General features: G+C 34.6%; 1 protein-coding gene across 1 annotated transcript in view; it reads left to right on the top strand.

The window, feature by feature from the left end:
• The window catches only part of ADAMTS20 (ADAM metallopeptidase with thrombospondin type 1 motif 20), a 163,010-nt gene extending 142,275 nt beyond the window's left edge, over positions 1-20,735 (top strand). Inside the window, exons 37-39 of the mRNA XM_012746250.3 lie at positions 5,934-6,025; positions 13,568-13,672; positions 16,086-20,735. Of these exons, the coding sequence (XP_012601704.2) occupies positions 5,934-6,025; positions 13,568-13,672; positions 16,086-16,175 (287 nt within the window). The 3' untranslated portion in view covers positions 16,176-20,735. The remainder of the gene's footprint in view (positions 1-5,933; positions 6,026-13,567; positions 13,673-16,085) is intronic.
• The last annotated feature ends 381 nt before the right edge of the window (positions 20,736-21,116 follow it).

The raw sequence follows: 21,116 nt of genomic DNA, 5'->3' as shown, positions 1-21,116 counted from the left end.
AATTAAGTGGAGTGACGTGACTTGTCCCAATTCATACATAGTTAATAACCGATCCCAGAGGAAACCCCAGATTATAGATCATCCTGCCTAACCAGGAAGTAATTTATAATACAGTCAAGTCTGAATGTATTTATGGAACCTAATATACACTGGGCATAATGCAGTCTGCCATCCTAAAAGTTATATATCTCCATAAAGAGGCAAAGAAGTTCATATCAGAAGCAGAGACTCCAATTCAATTGCCATTGAGTCACTATGCCTGGCACAGTGCATAAATCATAGAAAAGAAACAAACAAACAAAAATTTGAGGCAATATATACATGAATAATATCTAAATTATACTCATATAAAGATGAATTACTATTTTAGTAATGATGTCTATGATTTACTGAACATCCACCATTTATTACAGTGGTGTTTACTAAAGCAGAGTTACTACTTAACTATTGCTATACTTAAGATCATAAACTCTGGAGTTAGTCTGGGCATAATTCTTTGTCTCCATTTACTAGCTATATGACCTTGGGCATATCTCATTAAGCCTAGGTTCCCTCATCTGTAAAATAAGAAGCTGCCTCTAAGGTTTTTTTTTTCCTTTTTCCTCATCATCCTTTTCTTCTTTTTTGTCCTTTTTGTTAATGAGAATTAAGAGATGATACTTGTAACATATCTAGTCATCATCTTACATATAGAAAAGCTTTATAAATACTGGTTATTATCTACCAATGTATATGTGTCAGGTAATTAGCACTGCAAAGTATGTAATAGTCATTCAGCAGCTTATTTACTATTAATTAGTCTTTTTTAAAAATTAATTTATCAAATAAAGCTGCCATTTCGCCAGGCATTGGGCTGGGCCCTGAGAATACAATGTCAAATCTATACATTTTCACGTCCTCTCTTTTTCTTTCTCAAATTCATGTGGTAAAAAAATCAGTCTTGATTAAATGAAGCTGTCCACCCATTCTGCACCTGCACCATAGAACTGAATGTAGCAAATAAAATGCAGCCCTTCTGGCTGCTATTATCACCATAAATGAATGACTATTAAGCTTATATGTGCCCTTAGTGCTGCCAAGTAACCTATTATATTTTCCTTGTCTATTTTCTCTCCCACTTTCCTAAATGTCTAGCTCATACCTTCTCTTTTAGCTCCAAGTTTCAAAATGTTTAACACCTCCTCTCTACTCACTCATTGCTAATGATCTTCCCATTTCACTGAAAAAAAAAAAAAAAATAGAACAACCAGAAGGGAATTTCTGTAAGTTCCCACTTACCACATCTACCAACCTGCCTAAATCTTTGCCTACATGCCTTCTCCCCTCTTTACTGGGGATGAACTATTCATGCTCCCACCCAAGGCAAATCCCTCCACTTGTGCTGTAAGCTCATTGCCTTGTAGCTACTCAAGGACATTATTTTAGCAGATTTCCCTTTCTCTCTTACATCCTCAATTTTTCCTCTCTGCTGGGTCATTTACATTCTGCATAGAGAAACACGCTCTTTTTTCTTTAATCATAATTAAGAACAAATCTTCTTGAACTTCTTTCCCTCCAGCCACTGTCTAATTTTTCTGTGTTCCTTTATAGTAAAATTTCTTAAATGAGTTATTATTCTCACTCTCTAATTTCTCTTCCCCTATACTAACCTGAACTTACTCTAATCAGTCTCTTATTCATACCACCCCCAGGAAACAGTCCTTATCAAAGTTATCAGTGACTTCTGTTTTCCTAAATCTAATGATAAATTCTTGGTTTTTGTCTTGCATGATTCATCAGCAGTATTTAGCTTTCAGGACAACACGTTCTCATAGTCTTGTGCTTTTCTTGGCCACCCTTTCTCCTGTCCTTCCCATTGTTTCTCAACTTGGCTAGTTACTCTTCATTTTCCAAAACACCGAATGCTGAAGAGCTTAAGTTCTCAGTCATTCCCTTGAGAATCTCATTCAATTTATAGATTTCAAATACCATCTATTAAATGACAGTCCCAAGTGCATATTTACAACTTGGGCTTTGACCTAAACTCCAAAATCCAACTGTCTATTCAGCATATCCATATGACTGTCCAATAGGTAAGTCAAACTCAATGTATCCAAAAGTGAATTTGCAATATTTCCTGCCAGACCGGCTCCCTCCACCCCAAATTTTTACCATTACAGTAAATGGCAACTGTAATCCTCTAGTTACTTTAGCTAAAACCTAGCAACATCTTTAACTCCTACCTTTCTTCCACACCCTCATGCAATCCCTCATCAAATTCTGTCAGGTAAATATTCAACATACATACTGCTACAGACTGAATTGTGTCCCCCACCCCCAAAATTCACACGTGGAAGCCCTAACTCTTAATGTGATATATTTGGAAATGAGGCTTTGGGATATAATTGGGTTGAGATGAAGTCTTATAAAAGTTAGGCCCTCGTAATGGGAGGAGTGCCCTGGTAAGAAGAGGAAGAGTCACCAGAGCTCTCTCTCTGCCCTGTGAAGCCATAGTGGGAAGGTGGCCATTTGCAAGCCAGGAAGACAGCCTTCACCAGAACCTGACCATGCTGGCACCTGGATCTCAGGCTTCCAGCTTCCAGAGTTGTGAGAAACAAATTTCTTTTGGTTAAGCCACCCAGTCTATAGTATTTTGTTATGGAAGCCCAGGCTGTCTAAGACATATACCAAATTTCACTTTTTCACTACCTCATTTGATCTCATTTGCTACCACCTTGGTCCAAGTCCACATCATTTTTTTCATTGGGATTATTATGTCTACTGACTGGTATTCCTGCTTCAGTATTGCACCTCTCTTCCCCCTTCAGACCTAGATTCTCTTTTCAACAGACAAGCCAGAGTAATCCTCTAGAACTGCGGTTCCCAACACCTGGGTGTGGACTGGTACAGTTGATGGCCTGTTAGGGACTGGGCTGCAGAGCTCCATGATTCCTGCTTCCCCTGTGGAAATTGTCTTCCATGAAACCAGTCCCTGGTGCCAAAAGGTTAGGGACTGCTGCCCTAGAACATAAGCTATATCATATCTTGTACATTATCCCATCTGATCTTTTTAACAACCTCAAAGTCTGCTCAAAGCTCTCCTAACATTTCCCTTCTAGCTCAGAGTAAAATCAAGAATTCTTTTGCCAGTCAACAAAATGAATGTGACTTTCACATCTGCATTACCTCTCTGCTTCCCTTCCCCTCATACCTCCCTCTACTGTGTACTCTACTCCAGACACACTGGTGTCTTTGTTGTTCCTTGAACACATCAGGTAGGCTCCCACCTTAAGCCCTTTGCATTTATTGTTCTATGTGCCTGGAAAACCTATCCCAGAGTTATCTGCCTGGTTTACCCCTTCATTTCTTTTAGGTCTCTGTTGAAATGCATCTTCTCAATAAGGCCATCCAGGGCCACTCTCCATTCATAAATTCTCTTTCTCCCCCTCTTCCATGATCTATTTTCTTTTCATAGCAAGTATCACCCCTAACATACACTACAAAATTTACTTTATTACTTGTCTCTCCCTGAGAAGACTCAGGTGCCATCAACCTCTGTTTCATACACTGTTGTGTTCACAGTGTCTATGATAGTACCCAATGCACAATAAGTTGTAAATAAATATCTGTTGAGTTAGAAGTCTTCACTTTCCTCAAGAACCTATCTTGAACAATCTTGAAGACAAATGTAAGTTAACCAAGGTGGGGAAAGGAGTTTCAGGAGGAGGGAGAAGCATGAAGGAAAGTATGGAAGAGAGAAGTATCTTGGTGATGTCAGAGAATGAGAAGTATTATAGTTTTGTCTAAACATTAGTCAAATGGAGGTTAGGGGATTGTAGCTAGTTAGAGAAGTTCCCAAGGATCAGATCATAAAGAGCAGTATATACCAAGCTATGCAGGTAAATTTTATCTTGCAAGTCATAGGAGCCATTTGAGTAAAGGCAGAACCAGGGGAAGGAGCCAGCTTGGTGGGAGGGAGAACACATTGTATTCATGAAAACAATTAGGAAGCTAATATAATAATTCAGATAGAAAGTGATGATAGCCTAAAACAGGGACGTGGGTCAGGGTAGAGAGCTATTTGAGAAATATTAAAGAGGTTGACTCTATAGGATTTTCTGACTGAAGGACTGTGGGAATTAGTGACATGAAATATTTAGAAAGATTTCCAAAATAACCAGGCGGGTGGTGGTATATAGTTCAGGGAGATTGGAAATATAGTAGGGGAATAAATTTGGAGAAAAAAAAAATAATTCACTTGGCTTTGGACATGTTAAGACAGAAATATCTGTGGATCATCCAAGCAATGATGCCCGGTAGGAGGTTGAAATATGTTCTGGAACCCATCAGAGTTAGGTGGACTGGAGCCATCATTGTGTAATTGGTTGATAAAACCAAGGCCATTGCATGGTCATCATGCTTTTGGAGGAGTTAGTAGCAAAAGATGATTTGAAAGTTGTATCCCTGTTCTGACCCAGCCTAACCCGTAAGTGTCACAAATAATCAGTGGTGTACATATAGACATTTAACAACCAGATATCCAAGGAGAGAAAAAAGTCAGATTTTTAGTATTAGGCAATATCCATGGTGTATATATTCCCACCATGGCCAATTATACGCCACCAACATGACCTCCTTGTACATGGAATTGGGAAGAGATACACATGGTTGGCTCTCACTATTTTTCACAAGCTTGTTCTGGCACACCATGATAGACCTACTAGTTTTAGCAACTGTTCTTGGAAAAGTGATAGATATTTCCAGAAATGCTACTTTTAGGAATTGCCTCTAGGGGACTGGTGTCATCACGGGGAATACAGTGATCTTGCAGTCTTGAAAAGTGAAGGGACGTGAAATAATGCCAATAGAGATGACAGCCACTGGCTGGATGATTTGGTCGGGATATTATTTAAGTGATTCAAACATGATTAAGCGACTGAAGCAGCTGACTTCTAGGGTTCCTTCCAACCTGTTTTAGATCACATGATTTCATTTTTGATACTGTATCAAATTCTCCACTACTATTTGCCAATCAACATATTTTACTAACAATGTTAGCAAAAGTAAGACTGAAAAGAATAGAAGAAATACTATAATGCAACAACATAAGAAATCAAAGGAAATAGTACCTTTTTTAGCTTGGTGATTTTGAATTGCCTAATTAATTGCTGTGTATGCTCTCTGAAGCATATATGGACTTGATATTGCTTTGTTGTATTACCTTTAATACATTAGAGGTTGTTGTATTACCACTTACATTTAAATCTTTTTTTCCTTCAGTGACTTTGGTCCTAACCCTATTTCACCTATTTTAGGTATTCACTATAATATAAAATATAATAAAGCATTTATTTGGTTTTTAAATCTTCTGTTTTACTTACAGATCTACCTGCCATTTTTAGGCTATTTATGAGATGAATATTTTTGTATTAAAAATTATTTATTTAGGCCAGGCGCGATGGCTCACGCCTGTAATCCTAACAGTCTGGGAGGCCGAGGCGGGCGGATTGCTCGAGGTCAGGAGTTTGAAACCAGCCTGAGCAAGAGTGAGACCTCGTCTCTACTATAAATGGAAAGAAATTAATTGGCCAATTAATACATATACAAAAAATTAGCCGGGCATGGTGGCGCATGCCTGTAGTCCCAGCTACTCAGGAGGCTGAGGCAGGAGGATTGCTTGAGCCCAGGAGTTTGAGGTTGCTGTGAGCTAGGCTGTCGCCAGGGCACTCACTCTAGCTTGGGCAACAGAGTGAGACTCTGTCTAAAAAAAAAAAAAAAAAAAAAAAACTACTTATTTAGAACCTGTTCTATGTTATATACTAGAATTGACAACATTTTTGCTTACATTTTTAAAATTAATTATACAAATATGTTAAAGAAAATAAGAAAGCTGTTTGATAATGAAGATTGTATTGCTGTCTCAATGATAAAGCATTTCATTTATTATTTTCTAGCTACAGACCTTCTTTTCTCCCAGACAATATTTGGAAAGGCAGTTCCATTTGCCACAGCTGGAGACTGCTATAGTGCTGCCAGATGCCCACAGGTATTTCATATTTGATTATTTTTCCCTCCACTAAGAAAAAAAATTGTGTTTCTCTTTATTTTTTTGAATAGAATATTGCAAGAAACATAGTAAATAGAAATGCAAAACTTCCTATATGTACTTTATTTCAAAAGTTATGAATAAACTTTGCCATTCTTGAGTTTGTTTGAAAGATATAGTAATAAGAATTTTAAATTGTTCAGATTCTATTTCTCTTTCCATAACATTTTATCATTTTTAATTTTTCCATTTAGTCCATGGCAATGAATGGACTTGTTTATTTTAAAGTATGGTATTTAATTGCACCTATTTGTGAATTTCCCAAATTTCTTTCTGATTTTTATTCCATCGTGGTTGGAAAAGACTCTATATTATTTCAGTCTTTTTAAATTTATTGAAGCTTGTTTTATGTTACAGCATATAGTTTATCCTGGGAAATATTTAATACATTCTTAGGAGGAATGGGCATTCCCTTGTTGTTGGGTGAAGTGTTCTATGGACTACTGGTTGGTTTATGGTGCTGTTCAACGCTTCTTTTTTCTTGTTGATCTTCTGCTTAGTTGTTCTATCTGCTGAAAGTCTACAAGTATTTTTGAATTGTCTCTCTCTCACTTCAGTCTTGCTTCGTGTACTTTGTTTTGTTTCATTTACTTTGGGGTTTTGTTGTTCATGATTATATGTTTATTAAGTATCATAACTGCCTAATAGATTGATCTTTCTATCATAAAGTGTTCTTTATCTGTAGTAATTTTTTGTTTTAAAGTCTAATTTATCTCATATTAGTGTGACCACTCCAACTCTGAGAGTTGCTATATATATTTTCATCTCTTTACTTTAAACTTATTTATATCTTTGGATCTTAAGAATATTTCCTATAGAGCATTTGTTGGATTGTTGACTTTTGATTAGATTGTTTAATTGTTACTATTACTATGTATTTACATCCACCATTTTACTTTTTGTTTTCTATATGTCTTGTATTGTCTTTGTTCCACTGTTCCTCCATGCTGCTTCCTATTTTGTTCAGTGAATGTTTTCTAGTGTAACATTTTAACTTCCTTAATGTTTTCACTATATTTTTTGAATTACTTCCTTAGTAGTTATTCAAGGGTTTGCCATACACACACACACACTCCCCTCCCACACCCCCCAGAATCTACTTCAGATTTATAATATTAAATATTTTTATATTTCCAGTGAAATATAGAAATAATACTCTTATATATGCCCTATTTCCTTCTCTTTTTTTGGTGCTATATTCATTATACATAAACCATCTATAAATGCAACAAACCCATAATATGTTGTAACAGTTTTATCTTATATAATCTTCTGTCTTTTAGAGCAGTGGTCCCCAACCTTTTGGGCACCAGGGGGCAATTTTATGGAAGACAATTTTTCCACAAACCAGGGTTGGGGTGGGGTGGGGGTGTGGGGTGTGCAGCTGAGGTGGTGATGTGTGCCAGTTCACTAACAAGCGACGGGACTGGTACTGGGCTGTGTGGCCCAGGGGTTGGTGACCACAGTTTTAAAGAATATGAGAGAAGAAATTAGAGCAATTATATATTCATTGAGTTTGTTATATAAACTTTCTTGTTAAATATTTCCGGTTGTCTTTATTTCTTCCTGTGGATTTGATTTAGCATCAGGTATCATTTCCTTACTCCAAAACAGCTTTATTCACCTGCCTTATGTGTTCCATTATTGTCAAATATATTACATTATATTGCAAGTCAATAGTATAATTATCTATATCTTGGTTTATATAATTGCTTTTAAATTAGTTAAGAAGAAAAATGAAGAAATATGCAATTATAGTGTCTTTTATAATTACCTACATAATTACCTTTACCAATACTCTTTGATTTATATTGATTTGTATTAATATATAGTGACATTTGTTTTCAGCCCAAATAACTTCCTTTACTATGCCTTGTAAGGCAGATGTGCTAGTAAAAAATCCTCTCAGGTTTGTCTGGGAATCTCTTTATTTTGCCTTCATTCTTGAAAGATAGATTTGCTTGTTAAAAGAATACTTGATGTACAGTTATTATTTTTCAGCACTTGAACATGTCATCCCACTGCCTTCTGGCTTCTAGATAGGTAATAGATGGGCTTTACACATATATGACCATTTTTCTCTTGGTGCTTTTGGATTTTCTCTTTGTCTTTCAACATCTTTGCTGTGGCATATTTGGTGTGGATCACTTTGTGTCTACTTGACTTGGAGTCAACTAAGCTGCTTAGATGTGTAGATTAATGTGTTTCACCATATTTGTTTTCAACCATTTCTTTCAGATATATCTTCTGCTCCTTTCTTTGCTCTCCTTTTGGTGCTTCCATTATGTATATGTGTGTGGGGACTTCATGATGTCTCTTTATTTCCCTGTGGCTCTGTTCCTTTTTCTTCATTTTTTTTCTCTCTGTTTTTCAGATTGCATCAATGCTCTTAACATCTCTTCCAGTCTGCCAATTCTTCTGCTAGCTCCAGGGTACTGTTTGAGTCCCCCAGTGAATTTTTTATCTTGTTTATTGTACTTTTCAATTCCAGAATTGTTTTTTAACTCTTTTTTGTAAAATATAATATCTATGTCTTTATTGATATTCTCTATTTGATGAGACATTTTATCATTCTGTTACTTTTTAAACATGATTTTCTTTAGTTTGAACATGTTTATATCAGCTGCTTTAAAGTCTTTGCTTAAACTAACATCTGATACCTCTCAAAGGCAGTTTTTGTTGCCTTTTTTCCCCCACATATGAGTCGTCCTTTCAAGTTTCTTTCAAGTTTCAAATTACGTTTCATGCTTTTTTGTTGAAAACTGGACACTTTAGGTCATATATTTTAGCAACTTTGGATACTAATCTTTCCCTCTCCTCTGGAACTTCTTGATGTTATTGTTGTTGTTTGCTTGTTTGTTTGTGTGTTTGTTTAGTTGCTTGGCTGAACTGTTTCAGCTTATTCTATTTCCCCTGTAGCATGCAGACTTTTGTCTTGCTCCTCAGAGGGTACAGTGTTGGGCATACACAGTCACCCTGATCCTCCTCTTCCTTAGGGGTGACAGTGTTCTTAGCTGGGCTCCCTTCAATTCTTTCTCCCTGACCCCTGTTAGGTTTCTAGCTAGTTTGCCTCTACTGATATCATGCTCAACTCTTAGTCTCCACTAATTGCTAGATGATTGTTCTATTATTTCAGTAACATCCAGGGAGCATAAATTACTCCACAGTCTGATTCAATTATGTTAAGGCCCCTTGACCTCAATTAGTCTTTTCAGTCAGTTTTTGAGGTTAGGAAAGAATTCAAGAGGAGTGCTTAGCTCTTTCCCTAGTTCTTTTTGCTGAGCTTCAGTATTATTTACTGTATTTCTAATTGCTATCCTTGAGCAACCAACCACCCTCCTCTTTACTATACACCACTAAATTCTTATTTTCAATAGTGCCCTTAATCTTGAACTTCCCTATATTCTATTCTAAATAAGCTTAGTTCCATTAGGAAAAGCTGTGGAAATTTCTGGTTTTATAACTTGATTCTCTCCCTGGGAAGAACCTCTGCACCTATCAGAGGGGACAGGGATATTGGTAGGGATAGTGGCAGGGATAGTGGCCTATTCCATGGAATAAAACCCCAGCTCTATAAACAGGGTCCTAGATCATGGTCGTAGCCCTTGGTCTTCTTGGATTTCCCTTCTCAGCATGGAGGCTTTGCCATACCAATGATTTTTGGTAAGGATGATTCAGCTCTAGTGTTTTTGGTCTGGCATGTCTGGATAGATTGTCTGCCCTATGAGTAGGAACTGGGAGGAATAAGGGATCAGAATCTCAGCTACTCTTACTTATAATAAAACTTCTGCAATGCAGAGGTGGGTGGGATATGAAATCCTGGTGGTCTGTCCCTCCCAAGGAGAAACCATAGACATAACAGGGATGAGGGGAAAATGGAATCCTAGGTTCTTAACTGCACCCACCATGAATAGAACTCTCATCTCACTGAGGTGTGAGAAACAGAGGGTGGGCTACGGTTCAAATGCCGCAAGCTGTCACTATTCTTACTTAGATTTAATAGATTTTCTTGAATAAATGTTTCTCCTCTTGCTGTATAACCTTATGATAATTTTGAAAATTTTCAATGGTTGTTATATTTATAATTTTCCCCAGTTAGGCCTGTTTCACTGGAGAGAGTGTCCATGGGTTCTTCACATTGCAATTCTGGAAGTGCTTCCTCTCTTGGCTATGTTTTTAAAGGCAGTTAACTTTGTGGAAGAATCCTGTGTTCTCATTCAATCTTTGAGGCTGGTTAGCTCTATTCATATCCATTCTTCTTCCCAATTCCATACATCACTCATATTGTTGATCAACAACTACCTTGCAGGTGGTTATTGACCTAATGTTTTCCTTTCAGTTTCCTTTCCGGAACTTTCCTTCCCCTGGTGAGGCCCCCTCCTCTTCTGAATCCTTGCATTGTCTCTTCAGACACCTGTTCTGAAGGCAAGGATGTATAACCTAGAATTTTAACATTCTAAACAATCTTTCCCCTGATACATGGGGAATATTTTTATTGGTGACACTTCCATTTTGACCCTTTCAAATGGAAATTATTGATTCTCCAATGGCCAACACATCTCAGGACTGATCAGCTTTGTCCAACAACCCATCCTCCTTTTAAGATAGGCCATCTGGTCATATGTTTGATGAAATTAGAGAGAAATAAATTGACAGTGCAACCTAGGGATGTGAACAGTCTGCTAATACAAGACCTCACAGAAGTTGTTACTTTGGGAAGGTCACCAAATTCTGGAAAACTGGTCCTTGTCATTATGTGTGTTGAATTGAGTAAGTTCTGGTAAATGAGACATCAACAAAATTCACAAGAGACTGATATACAAGTTAATCATGTAAGTGTCAAATGGAATAAAAATCCTTTTACTTTATGAACTTTCCTCATAGGAAATATCTTAACAGAAAGCCAATAATTGTAGACAAAATGTTTTTTGATGTATATGGAATCTGAATAAGAGATATTTATACAATCAGGTTTTTAAATAAGATAGCTATTTCCATTTCTTTCTAACTCCCTTTCTCCAATTTCTGTGTGATCCTATTTTCCCCTGTAATATTTTCAGAAAGGTATGTAGCTATAAACTGGGTAATCCTAGTTTATAGTTGAAGAAATGGACATTTCATTTTAACAGTCTTTCCAAGATCCTTGATTATAGGCAGACACACTGATAAATTCTCCTCTCCGTCCATCAGGGTGAGATGCCTCTCTCAGATGGTTTTCTAGGCATTTCTGGAATACAAAGCTTTATTTAAAAAGTTAGATATTATTGGGCATAGAGATATGCTTGTCAAAAGGAGCCATGCCCATCTATATTCAGTCTGTATTTATCTGCTCAAGGCTACTGTTACCAAAAATACAAACTGCACAGTATTTTTGGAGATGTTCTGTCAAATATATAAGCCAGATTGTGCGTTAAGTTACACAACATTTGCATGAATACTCTCCAGATGTTTGATGTCACAGAAAGAACTTATTCTGTTGTTTGGGATTCATCAAAACCACATCCTCTGTGTTTGCATATGACAGGGTACCCTGGGACACAAATGCTGAAAAGAGAATGGACACACATGGTGCTTTTTAGGGAAAATAAACTTTGCCACGTTGCAATATGAGATGATGTTAAGGAGTGTGATGTGATTTTAGAATACATATGTCAAAAATGAAATAAAGTAAATGTTCTTTACTTTTTGCAAAGCCACAAAAATTAAAAAAAAAAAAACAACTGTGCCTCTCTTTAGCTGGGTTATAATTGAAATTTGATTATAGAAGAGAAAGAGAAATATTCACCTTCCGCCAATGCCGGTGGAGCGTGGCCAGCTTCCATTTAGAGTGCTCAGAATCAGTAATTAAATGTTTGGAATGAGTGTTCCTTATCATCTGATGTAGAGTTTAATATATATCTGTAAAATCTACGCTTTTGATTATATTATTTAGATTTTGCCTTATTTTTGTCCGCTTGATTTGACTTGTTACTGAACATGGCATATTAAATTTTTCTTTCATTAGGGGGTGTCTATGTCTCCTTGCATGTCTCATAGTTTTTGTTTCATAAAAATCATCACATGTTTAATATGTAATACTATTATAGTATTATAATATATGCAATATTATAATACTATAATTATAGTTTATAATTATAATATACTATACTATCTTTGTGGTAGCTCATGATTTTTAGCACTTCCCTGTCATGGTTTCATGATTTGGGACTTGAATTCTCATTTTTCCCTGCTCAGGATCACTACTTATCCTCTCTTTTTATGCCCTTATGCCTGGTATAATTTTTACCTATCCTTTTATTTTTAACCTTGTTCTCATGCACACAGCATGTAGTTGGATTTTGTTTTGTAAGCCAATTGGAAATTTTTTAAAAAATAGATGTTATATCCATTCACCCTTTAAATTTTATTTTTTGATATAGCATGTAGTAAAATTGTCTTTTTTGGTGAATAGGTCTATGAGTTTTAACATATGTACAAATTCTTGTTATCATCACCGTAGTCAGAATACAGAACAGTTCTCTCACCCACACAACTTCCTCACACTCCCTTGTTTGAATTGGTCCCCTCCTCCCATGTAACTCCTGGCAAACACTGATCTTTTCTGTTTCTATAGTTTTGCCTTTTCTGGAATGTCATATAAATGTCATCTGAATGTAATCATACAGTATAGAACCCTTTGAGACTGGCTCCTTTTATTCAACATAATGCCTTTGAGATTCATTGTGTTGTTGCATGGATCAGTAATTGCTCCTTTCTATGGCTGAGTATTCCATCCTTTGGATGTCCTGTAGCTGGTCTGCAGTTTGTCCCTTTACCTATTGGAAGACAATAGGTTGTTTCCAGTTTGGGGAGTTTATGATATACATATTTGTGTACAGGTTGTGTGAATGTAAGTTTTCATTTCTCAAGGATAAATTTCTAGGAGTGGGATTGTAGGGCCACATAGTACATATGTTGTACATTTGTACAGTAGGTTAAGAAGTGATATTCTTACCACAAAAGAGTAGGGCACAATAACAGAAGACTCTAGAAAATGCATTAAACAGGTATAACATCATAGAATTTAGCAATGAGGGGTCACACATTGAAATTGGACAAATGCTAAAGTGTAACAAGTGTCTGTCCCTATGAACACCTCTTCTTTCAGGACTTGCCAGTTGCTACAGGACCACTAGCTCTAGTTGTCAAGTCATAGAGTGCTAGGGCTGGACAGAATTACTTTTCCATAAATAACATTATATGCTATTAATTCAATTATTGCTTGTAGTTAAGATGACTTATTGGTAATCAATTTTTAAAATCCTTGTTCATTTATTTAAAGTAAGGTAGTATCAATTATTCTTTTATTTCATAAAGGAAGACCCTTGAAAAGTAATTTGAGTCCTTCCTTATATAATTCTCATTCAGATGTTTCCAGGCAAGAACATTATTAAATATTTTATGAATTCTATCTATTCTTGTTTTGTCTTATTTACCATCTAGGGACAATTCAGCATTAATTTGGTAGGAACTGGGATGAAGATATCCAGCACAGCAAAGTGGCTTGCTCAGGGGAGTTATGCCTCCGTTGTCATACACAGATCACAGGTAAGTCCTACTGGACCAAAAAGCCAGTTTGAAAAAATTCTGTGCTGTGAAATTAAAGGTCCTCTACTTTAAATTTAAAGTTATATGAAGTTGGTGACTAAAGCATTATTACATATAATGGGTACATTATATATATATAGTGGGGTACAACATCAGTTTATGAAATGAAACTCAGTTTGTTTTTATTAATGTGCATACATAGGTTTTATATACATACAAATCCATAAACAGGCTACAGATACCCGAAAACGAACTGTCAAATGCTAGGACAAATAGATTTTGTCTATCTCAGGTTTGGGGCTAATGACTTGAAATGCAGGTACTTTAGAAAGAGGTAGTGCTTTTTTACTATTCTTTAATTATTAAAGGTTCTAATATTTCAAAGGGAGGGTTGAATTTTTGGTTTATTTACCTCACTGCTTTGCTTTAGTGATGGGGGTGGTGTTGGGGCCATTTGTCATTTAATGAATATCCTTCACATTTTTTCCAAGAATTAGGATTATGACTTATGTTATTTTCATATTTTCCTGTCCATATTCATCTAGATAACATTATTTTATCTATATCAATATGGATTACTATATAGTTGTTTTCATTATAGCACATGTATCTATCCAAAGTAGAACCTATTTAATTTTGTTGCTGGTATGGTGTACTAATATGTATACTTTATTAAATGCCTTCTATTACTTGCAGTTATTGTATCTTAGATAGCATGCCTTTATCTATAGTAAATCTGGATCTAGGTTAGGTGTTCTTACTTACATTGCACATAAATTGGCACCAGCAACAACCCCTGCCCATTCTAATGTTTTGTGACTTTTCTTCCTTTTGATAAAAGTGACTTTTGTCATACTCTCATTTATATGAACATTATTCGTGAATGAAATTCAGTATTCTGATATTCGTAGCCTTTAAAACTGAAGATGATGAAATTGTGCTTTAAATAGCAATTAAAGAATTTTAGTTTTTATTATTACCCTTAAATGGATAAACTAGTAGGCTGTCAAAAAGAATGACTATTTTAAAATATTTATCTCACATATTTAGATCTAGTTCCTTTTGGAAAAAATAATGGAAACAAATTAAATACTTATTTAAAGTGTATTCTGAGCAGGTATAAATGTAGAGAGCTCAATAAAACATTCTGTCCTTATGTATTCAGCTTTTATATATCTTTTGTTTAAATATAAAGACTGAATTCTGGCCAAGGTCACCCATAGATATGGATATTTAGTAAAAGCATTCATTTTGCTTCTATTTAGCTTCTCTTCTAAAGATTAATTAGAAGACTGGGAGCTTTTTACCTCAATCAAAAATGTTGCATATGACAGCATTTCTTGAAATCAGATGCCTGGTGTGAAAATGAGACTTAGGAAACCCAAATTTAAAAATGCAAACATTTTTCAACATATTTTCATTTGCCAGTAAATTTAATCAAGATTAACTTTTTACTTCAACAGTCTGGGAATAGAAGTATACAAAATTGAGTTTTTACTGTTATTCTCTTCTCTATGTACTCCGATTCTCCCAAGTTAAAAGGGATATTGAAAGAAAAGGCAACTTCAAAACCTCAGGATCTCAAAACATTCTTCCATCTCAAAAGGTCCCAAGAACCCAAAGTTTCCTTCTCTACTCTTCCTCATTAGATTAAAACAAAAAAATCTTACCTTCTCCAGAAATAAGAATTCAACCTATTTTTGTCTCATCCTATAAAGACTTTAGTCGTTTAACTTTCGGATCTAAAGATGGAAAGCAGTCTAGAAAGTAGATCTAGCATGTCCTCACCACCCATCTTGACCCCATGTCTGCCCACCTATTCCTCAGTGACCTGCTTTGCTTAGGGAATTATCTCCCTTTTTAGTACTTTCTATATTACAATGATGGTTTTCAGCCCAATTTTTATTTGTTTTTTGCTCCATTTTACCACCTTCTATACTTTTCTCCAGGGTGTGTTTCTAATGCTTTCATGAGATACTTGAGATAAACTGACTGTAGCATGAATTGTATTTCTTTAAGATCAAGCTTGTATAATTGGTTCCTTTTATTTAGTCTAAGAGAGTATTATGGAAAATCATGCAAATATTGGCTAACAAATTGGGAGAGGTTTTAATAAATTCACTGAAAAAAATATTCCTTTATAAAAAATATGTGGATTGAGATAAATAGTCGAAGTTACAGTGTGATTTATAATCATCAAGTAGCTAATATGATGAATCTCAGGTTATCTGGTTCCCTTTTAACTTTCCCATGACCACTGATTTGAACTAATACTGAAATGGTGTGATCCGTGACCTGGAATGTAATTGTTGTAGGAAACCGCATGATTCAAAGCATTTGTTTTTTCTGCTTTGTGAATGCAGATATCAGCTTGTATAAGATTCTTCTGTTTCTGCCTCTACTTATTTTTCAGGATGGAACCAAAGTCTATGGAAGATGCGGAGGCTTCTGCGGGAAGTGCGTCCCTCACGTGACTGCTGGCCTCCCGATTCAAGTAATATGAACATTCAGAAGAGGGAAGTATGCCCTAACGAGGAGAGATCCTCTGGAACATACAGATAACTGGTGCTCATTTCTTTACTTCTCCCTCCCTGAGATTTCCATATATAAAAATGTCTCTGTCATTTTTTCAGGGTGCTCATCAAGGATTCAAATTGCTACTTAATTTTTTCAGGGTCTTCAGAATAAGCAACAGATATGTGACTCTAATCACATCGCTTTTAAAGAACATAATAATTTATGGTAGAGGATAGAAGGATGTTTGAAATGAATTATACCAAGACAAGGTTGCTATTAACAGCTTAGACAGGACCACAATTATACCTGTAAACACACATGTAAATCTCTGCTGAGTATTCTACTGTACAATGAAATGCTTACTCTACTTATTGACATGGAGCAAGTAAACATTAGGAAATAAACTTATTCAAAATTACTATAAACATTCTTGACTCTATCAGGTGAATAGCAAATCAATAGTTACATTTAAAAAGTACATAGCCATTATACTTTCTGCTGATACAGTTTAGATGCCTTGTTTTATTTTTCCTTTAATTTTAAGTTGTGGATTACGGTGCTTCAATGAAAAAAAAGGTCCTAAAACTATGGTACAAATTTTGTATTAAAAATGCATGCATGGGTTAAATAGTAAATATGAAATTTTGTGGGTATAATACAGAAGACACACATTAGAATATCATTTTTAAAACCTACCTCTTATTTGTACCAATAGGAGCAATGCATTGTTTTTATAATGTTTATATTCTATTTTGCCTTTGTAATTCTTCTATGTATATATATTCTTTAAAAATCTATTTTCTCAAAGTTATGTACTGTATTTTATTAATCAAATAGAAAGTGAGAATTCTTGAAATTTTGAAATCTGATTTTAGTAAACATAAAATTATGTTTACATATGCAAAAGTTGTATTAGAGATGTTTATTTTATAGCAGAGGTTTCTCAAAGCCAGAACATAAAAGACAGTATAAAAATTAACTATTCATAGACAAATCCTCAGGTATTAAAAGATATCTTCATGTGGATTATTTGTATATTATATAATAATGTAATTTAAAAAAGACAAATAGTATTTTTCTATAGCAACCTGTTTTGTAAACCAAAGAACAAACAAAACCAAATAGAATCTACTAATAGATTTTTTCCAGTAAAAATAGTGTACTAGTTTTACCCACAAAGTGTTTTTCCCCCAAACATTTATTAAGGATATATTGTACCATATAAGGTACTAAAGCAATTTTGTGCCCATGTGGTTAAATAAACATTTGGGGATCTCTGTATCAGAAAAGAAGTATTTTGCACTATGTGCCTTAAACCAGTTACAAGCATTAATACAAAATGTGTAACATTTTTCAGGAATGTCTTCATTCATAATTATTAAAATCTTATAATTTATAAACATTTAAATAATAAACATTTATATGATGCATTAACACTTCGTTTTTATTTTCCTTATGTGTGAAAAAGGATCCTTTACCACAAAGGTCTCACTAAAATCACTTAAATTGCAAGAAAATTTTCATTCAAATTGTCACAGTTGGGATGGAAGCAATTCCTATCTGGTGTACACTCTTCTCTTGACAGAGGAAGTATAGGCTGGCAATCTGCTAAAAGCTTGGAATACCTCTAAAAGCTTGTGTTCATACAAGGAGTACTCATGTCTACTTAGATTCAATTGGCCAAACAAAACCATGTGATAGAGTCCTAGTCAATGGAGCAGGGAAATGTGCTCTTTCGGCACACTGGATGGCCAAACCCATGGAAATGGCAGGGGGAGGGAGGGGACTTAGGAATCCTCTCCCAGGGCAGGAAGCAGATCCTTATGTTATATCCATCACCTTTAACCTTCCTAGAAATTGCCAGAGAACCCTCCAAAGTGGTTAATTCAATTTAAATGACCACTAGGAGGGTGTAAAAATTTCAATTTATCCACATCTTCAGTGACACATGAATTATTTTTTGTATTTTTCTGATCTGGTGGAGTATAGCATGGTATTTCATTGTTTGAGTTATTCTTTTTGTTTAAGATTTCTTTGGCTATTTGAGTATTTTTTTGATTCCATATGAAATTTAGGATTGTTTTTTCTAATTCTATGAAAAACGACATTGGTATTTTGATGGGGAATTGCGTTGAATCTGTAAATCACTTTGGGTAGTCTGGACATTTTAACGGTATTTATTCTTATCTATGAACATGGGATGTTTTTCCATTTGTGTCATCTGTGATTACTTTAATCAGTGTTTTATAGTTCTCCTTGTAGCGATCTTTCACCTCCTTGGTTAAGTATATTCCTAGGTATTTTATTTTCTTTGCAACTATTATAAACGGTATTGAGTTCCTGATTTGATTCTCAGCTTGGCTGTAGTAGTATATAGAAATGCTACTGATTTGTGTACATTAATTTTGTAACCTGAGAGTTTACTGAATTAATTTACCAATTCTAGTCTTTTGGTGGAGCCTTTGGGATTTTCTAGATGTAAGACCATATCATTGGCAAACAGGGAGAGTTTGACTTCCTATTTTCTGGTTTGGATGCCCTTTCTTTCTTTATCTTGCCTGATTGCTCTAGCTAGGACTTCCAGTACTATGTTGAAAAATTCAGAAATTTTACCACATAATTTCTAAACAGTATTTGAAACATATAGCTTATTTGGGGGCTATTAGTGGTAGGAATGATGATGAAGGTGGGTGACATGCTTTATTGGTTCTTCTTTCATATCCTAATTTTTCACTATCTTAAATAAAATTATTCCACAATTCTGCCCCTTAAATGCTTAAACTTCTCTCAAGCATTTGCTAAATGCAACTTCTTCCATAAATTCTCCCCAGACCATTTTGTCTGCAATATCTTATTTTTAATTTCACATGTATTTTATTCCTCTTTTACATCACTTATTGTTTTCTATTTTCTATATGAATAGGGTTTTGACCACTCATCTTACCAGCTCTCCAAGATTATGTTATTTGAGTAAAAAATAGCACTTGCTTAGCTACCGTTCTGTGCCAGTAATTGAGAAACACTATATTCTTATCTCATTTAATTCTTACAACAACCTTATGAGGCTTTATTGTTTTACAGATCAGTTTATGTAATGGTAGCAATTTTTTAGCAAAATACAGATCTGTCAAGATGTAAAGCTTCTTGTTACCCTACCCTAAGCTCCACTTAAGGACAGAAAGTGTATTTATTATACTTCCCTCATAGCAACTATCAGAGTCTCTACCACACAGTATGGATTTAACATATTATTTTGGATAAATTAAAAACTCAAGAATTTGATTCCACATTAAAATATATTTTAAAAACTCTCTATAAACTCTAACTTACAAATGAATGGTGGAATTTATTATTAGAGAAAAAGAAAGGATGTAGAGGCATCCCAAGAATATCAAGAACATCAATGTTCAGAAAGATACAGGTGTCCCTGAAAAGTTCAATTATGCGTATGCAGTCCTCTTTGGATTTAGAAAATAGTATGTGTATTTTTCTCAAGAAATTAATTACTTACGTTTGCTTTAATTAATATGTTTTTATTTAAAAAATAACAATATATGCAAACAATGATGGAAACAGAAGATAACAAATTATATAATATTGATTTGTTCACAATCGAGTACAGGTTTGATAAATATAAAATTGTCTTATGATACTACAATAACGACAAAAAGGAATGGAATTTCTGTGCTTTGTTTTACTCTTCCTTGATGTCACTCATTAGGATAGAAAATATTTTGGCTATTAAATGTATCTATCAGCATTGGTCACTGTATAAACTTGTAATATTTAAAAGTAATTATTTTTACCATTTTACCTATTAATTTCTTTCTAACCATTTAGTACATATTTTTAGTTGCCAAGTATTTAATAAATATTTAATTTGTTAAAAGGTAAATGAGATTAAGTTATATAGTACTTCTGTAACTTAATTTTTAAAAATAACATTATTACTTTTGCTACATTTTACTTACCCCATGGGGGGGGGGAAACGTAATGAATTATTTTCTGTATTTGATGCTTGAAAAAATATTTACAACTGACAACAGTGGCATCTGCTGGCCATTCATAACTATTCCTCAGTAGAATGAAGAAAAATTGCCACTAATTTTCTTCTGCACTTTTCTGGAGATCTTTGAGACACAACTGTTTGCAAAGCACCAGGCAAAATGTCTTTGAGTCATTCTTAACCCAATTTAACTTTGATTGTTATATTTATATCATACATACATATATACATACATGTATTCTTTCTATGATTTCAATCTGAAAACATTGTTAAAAATAAAAAATCTTCCTTGACCTTCAGGAGAAAATAAATAAGTTGTTTTTATGTAATTTTTTTCAAGAATCTTTATTCTATAAACAGAGGAAAACTGGAATGAGGACAGAGCTTTTCTAGACCAAGATCTAATGGTAACAAATAGGGTGACATAAAATAAGTCAACTGCTTGGATTTTTTCCCTCATCTACAAAATCAGAAATTTGAAAAAAGTAATTGCTAAGGTACTTTTCAGCTGTTTTTATGTATAATTTGTGTTTGGTGTATTAGTTGGCAGTTATTATTGGTTAAATGAATAATGCTATTTAGTATTTAATATGAGTTAAGAACAGTTCATCAATCTACTCTTAACTTCTGCTATACAGAAAACTATTAAATTTACATATGTCAAAGCAAAGACAAGCTCCTTTCATAGTTATATACTCAGTGTTTCATAGTTAAAAATATGTGGGTTTTTCATGTGCCCTGCCACTTTCCAGCCATTTGGTCTCATAGCAGAACACTTAACACAATCTGAACCTCAATATTCTCAAATGCAGAATGAATAGAAGAAAAATTGCCTTACTTACCCTCCCACCATAAAAATTATGAAATTAAATGATCGATTGTTCATGAATATGTTTTAAAAGAAAAAAGGGCTAAATTAGC

Source organism: Microcebus murinus, chromosome 10 (genome assembly GCF_040939455.1).
Source record: "Microcebus murinus isolate Inina chromosome 10, M.murinus_Inina_mat1.0, whole genome shotgun sequence".
Taxonomy (NCBI): Eukaryota; Metazoa; Chordata; class Mammalia; order Primates; family Cheirogaleidae; genus Microcebus; species Microcebus murinus.
The sequence above is the reverse complement of the archived record's forward strand: the minus strand, read 5'-3'. Positions and strand labels throughout refer to the sequence as shown.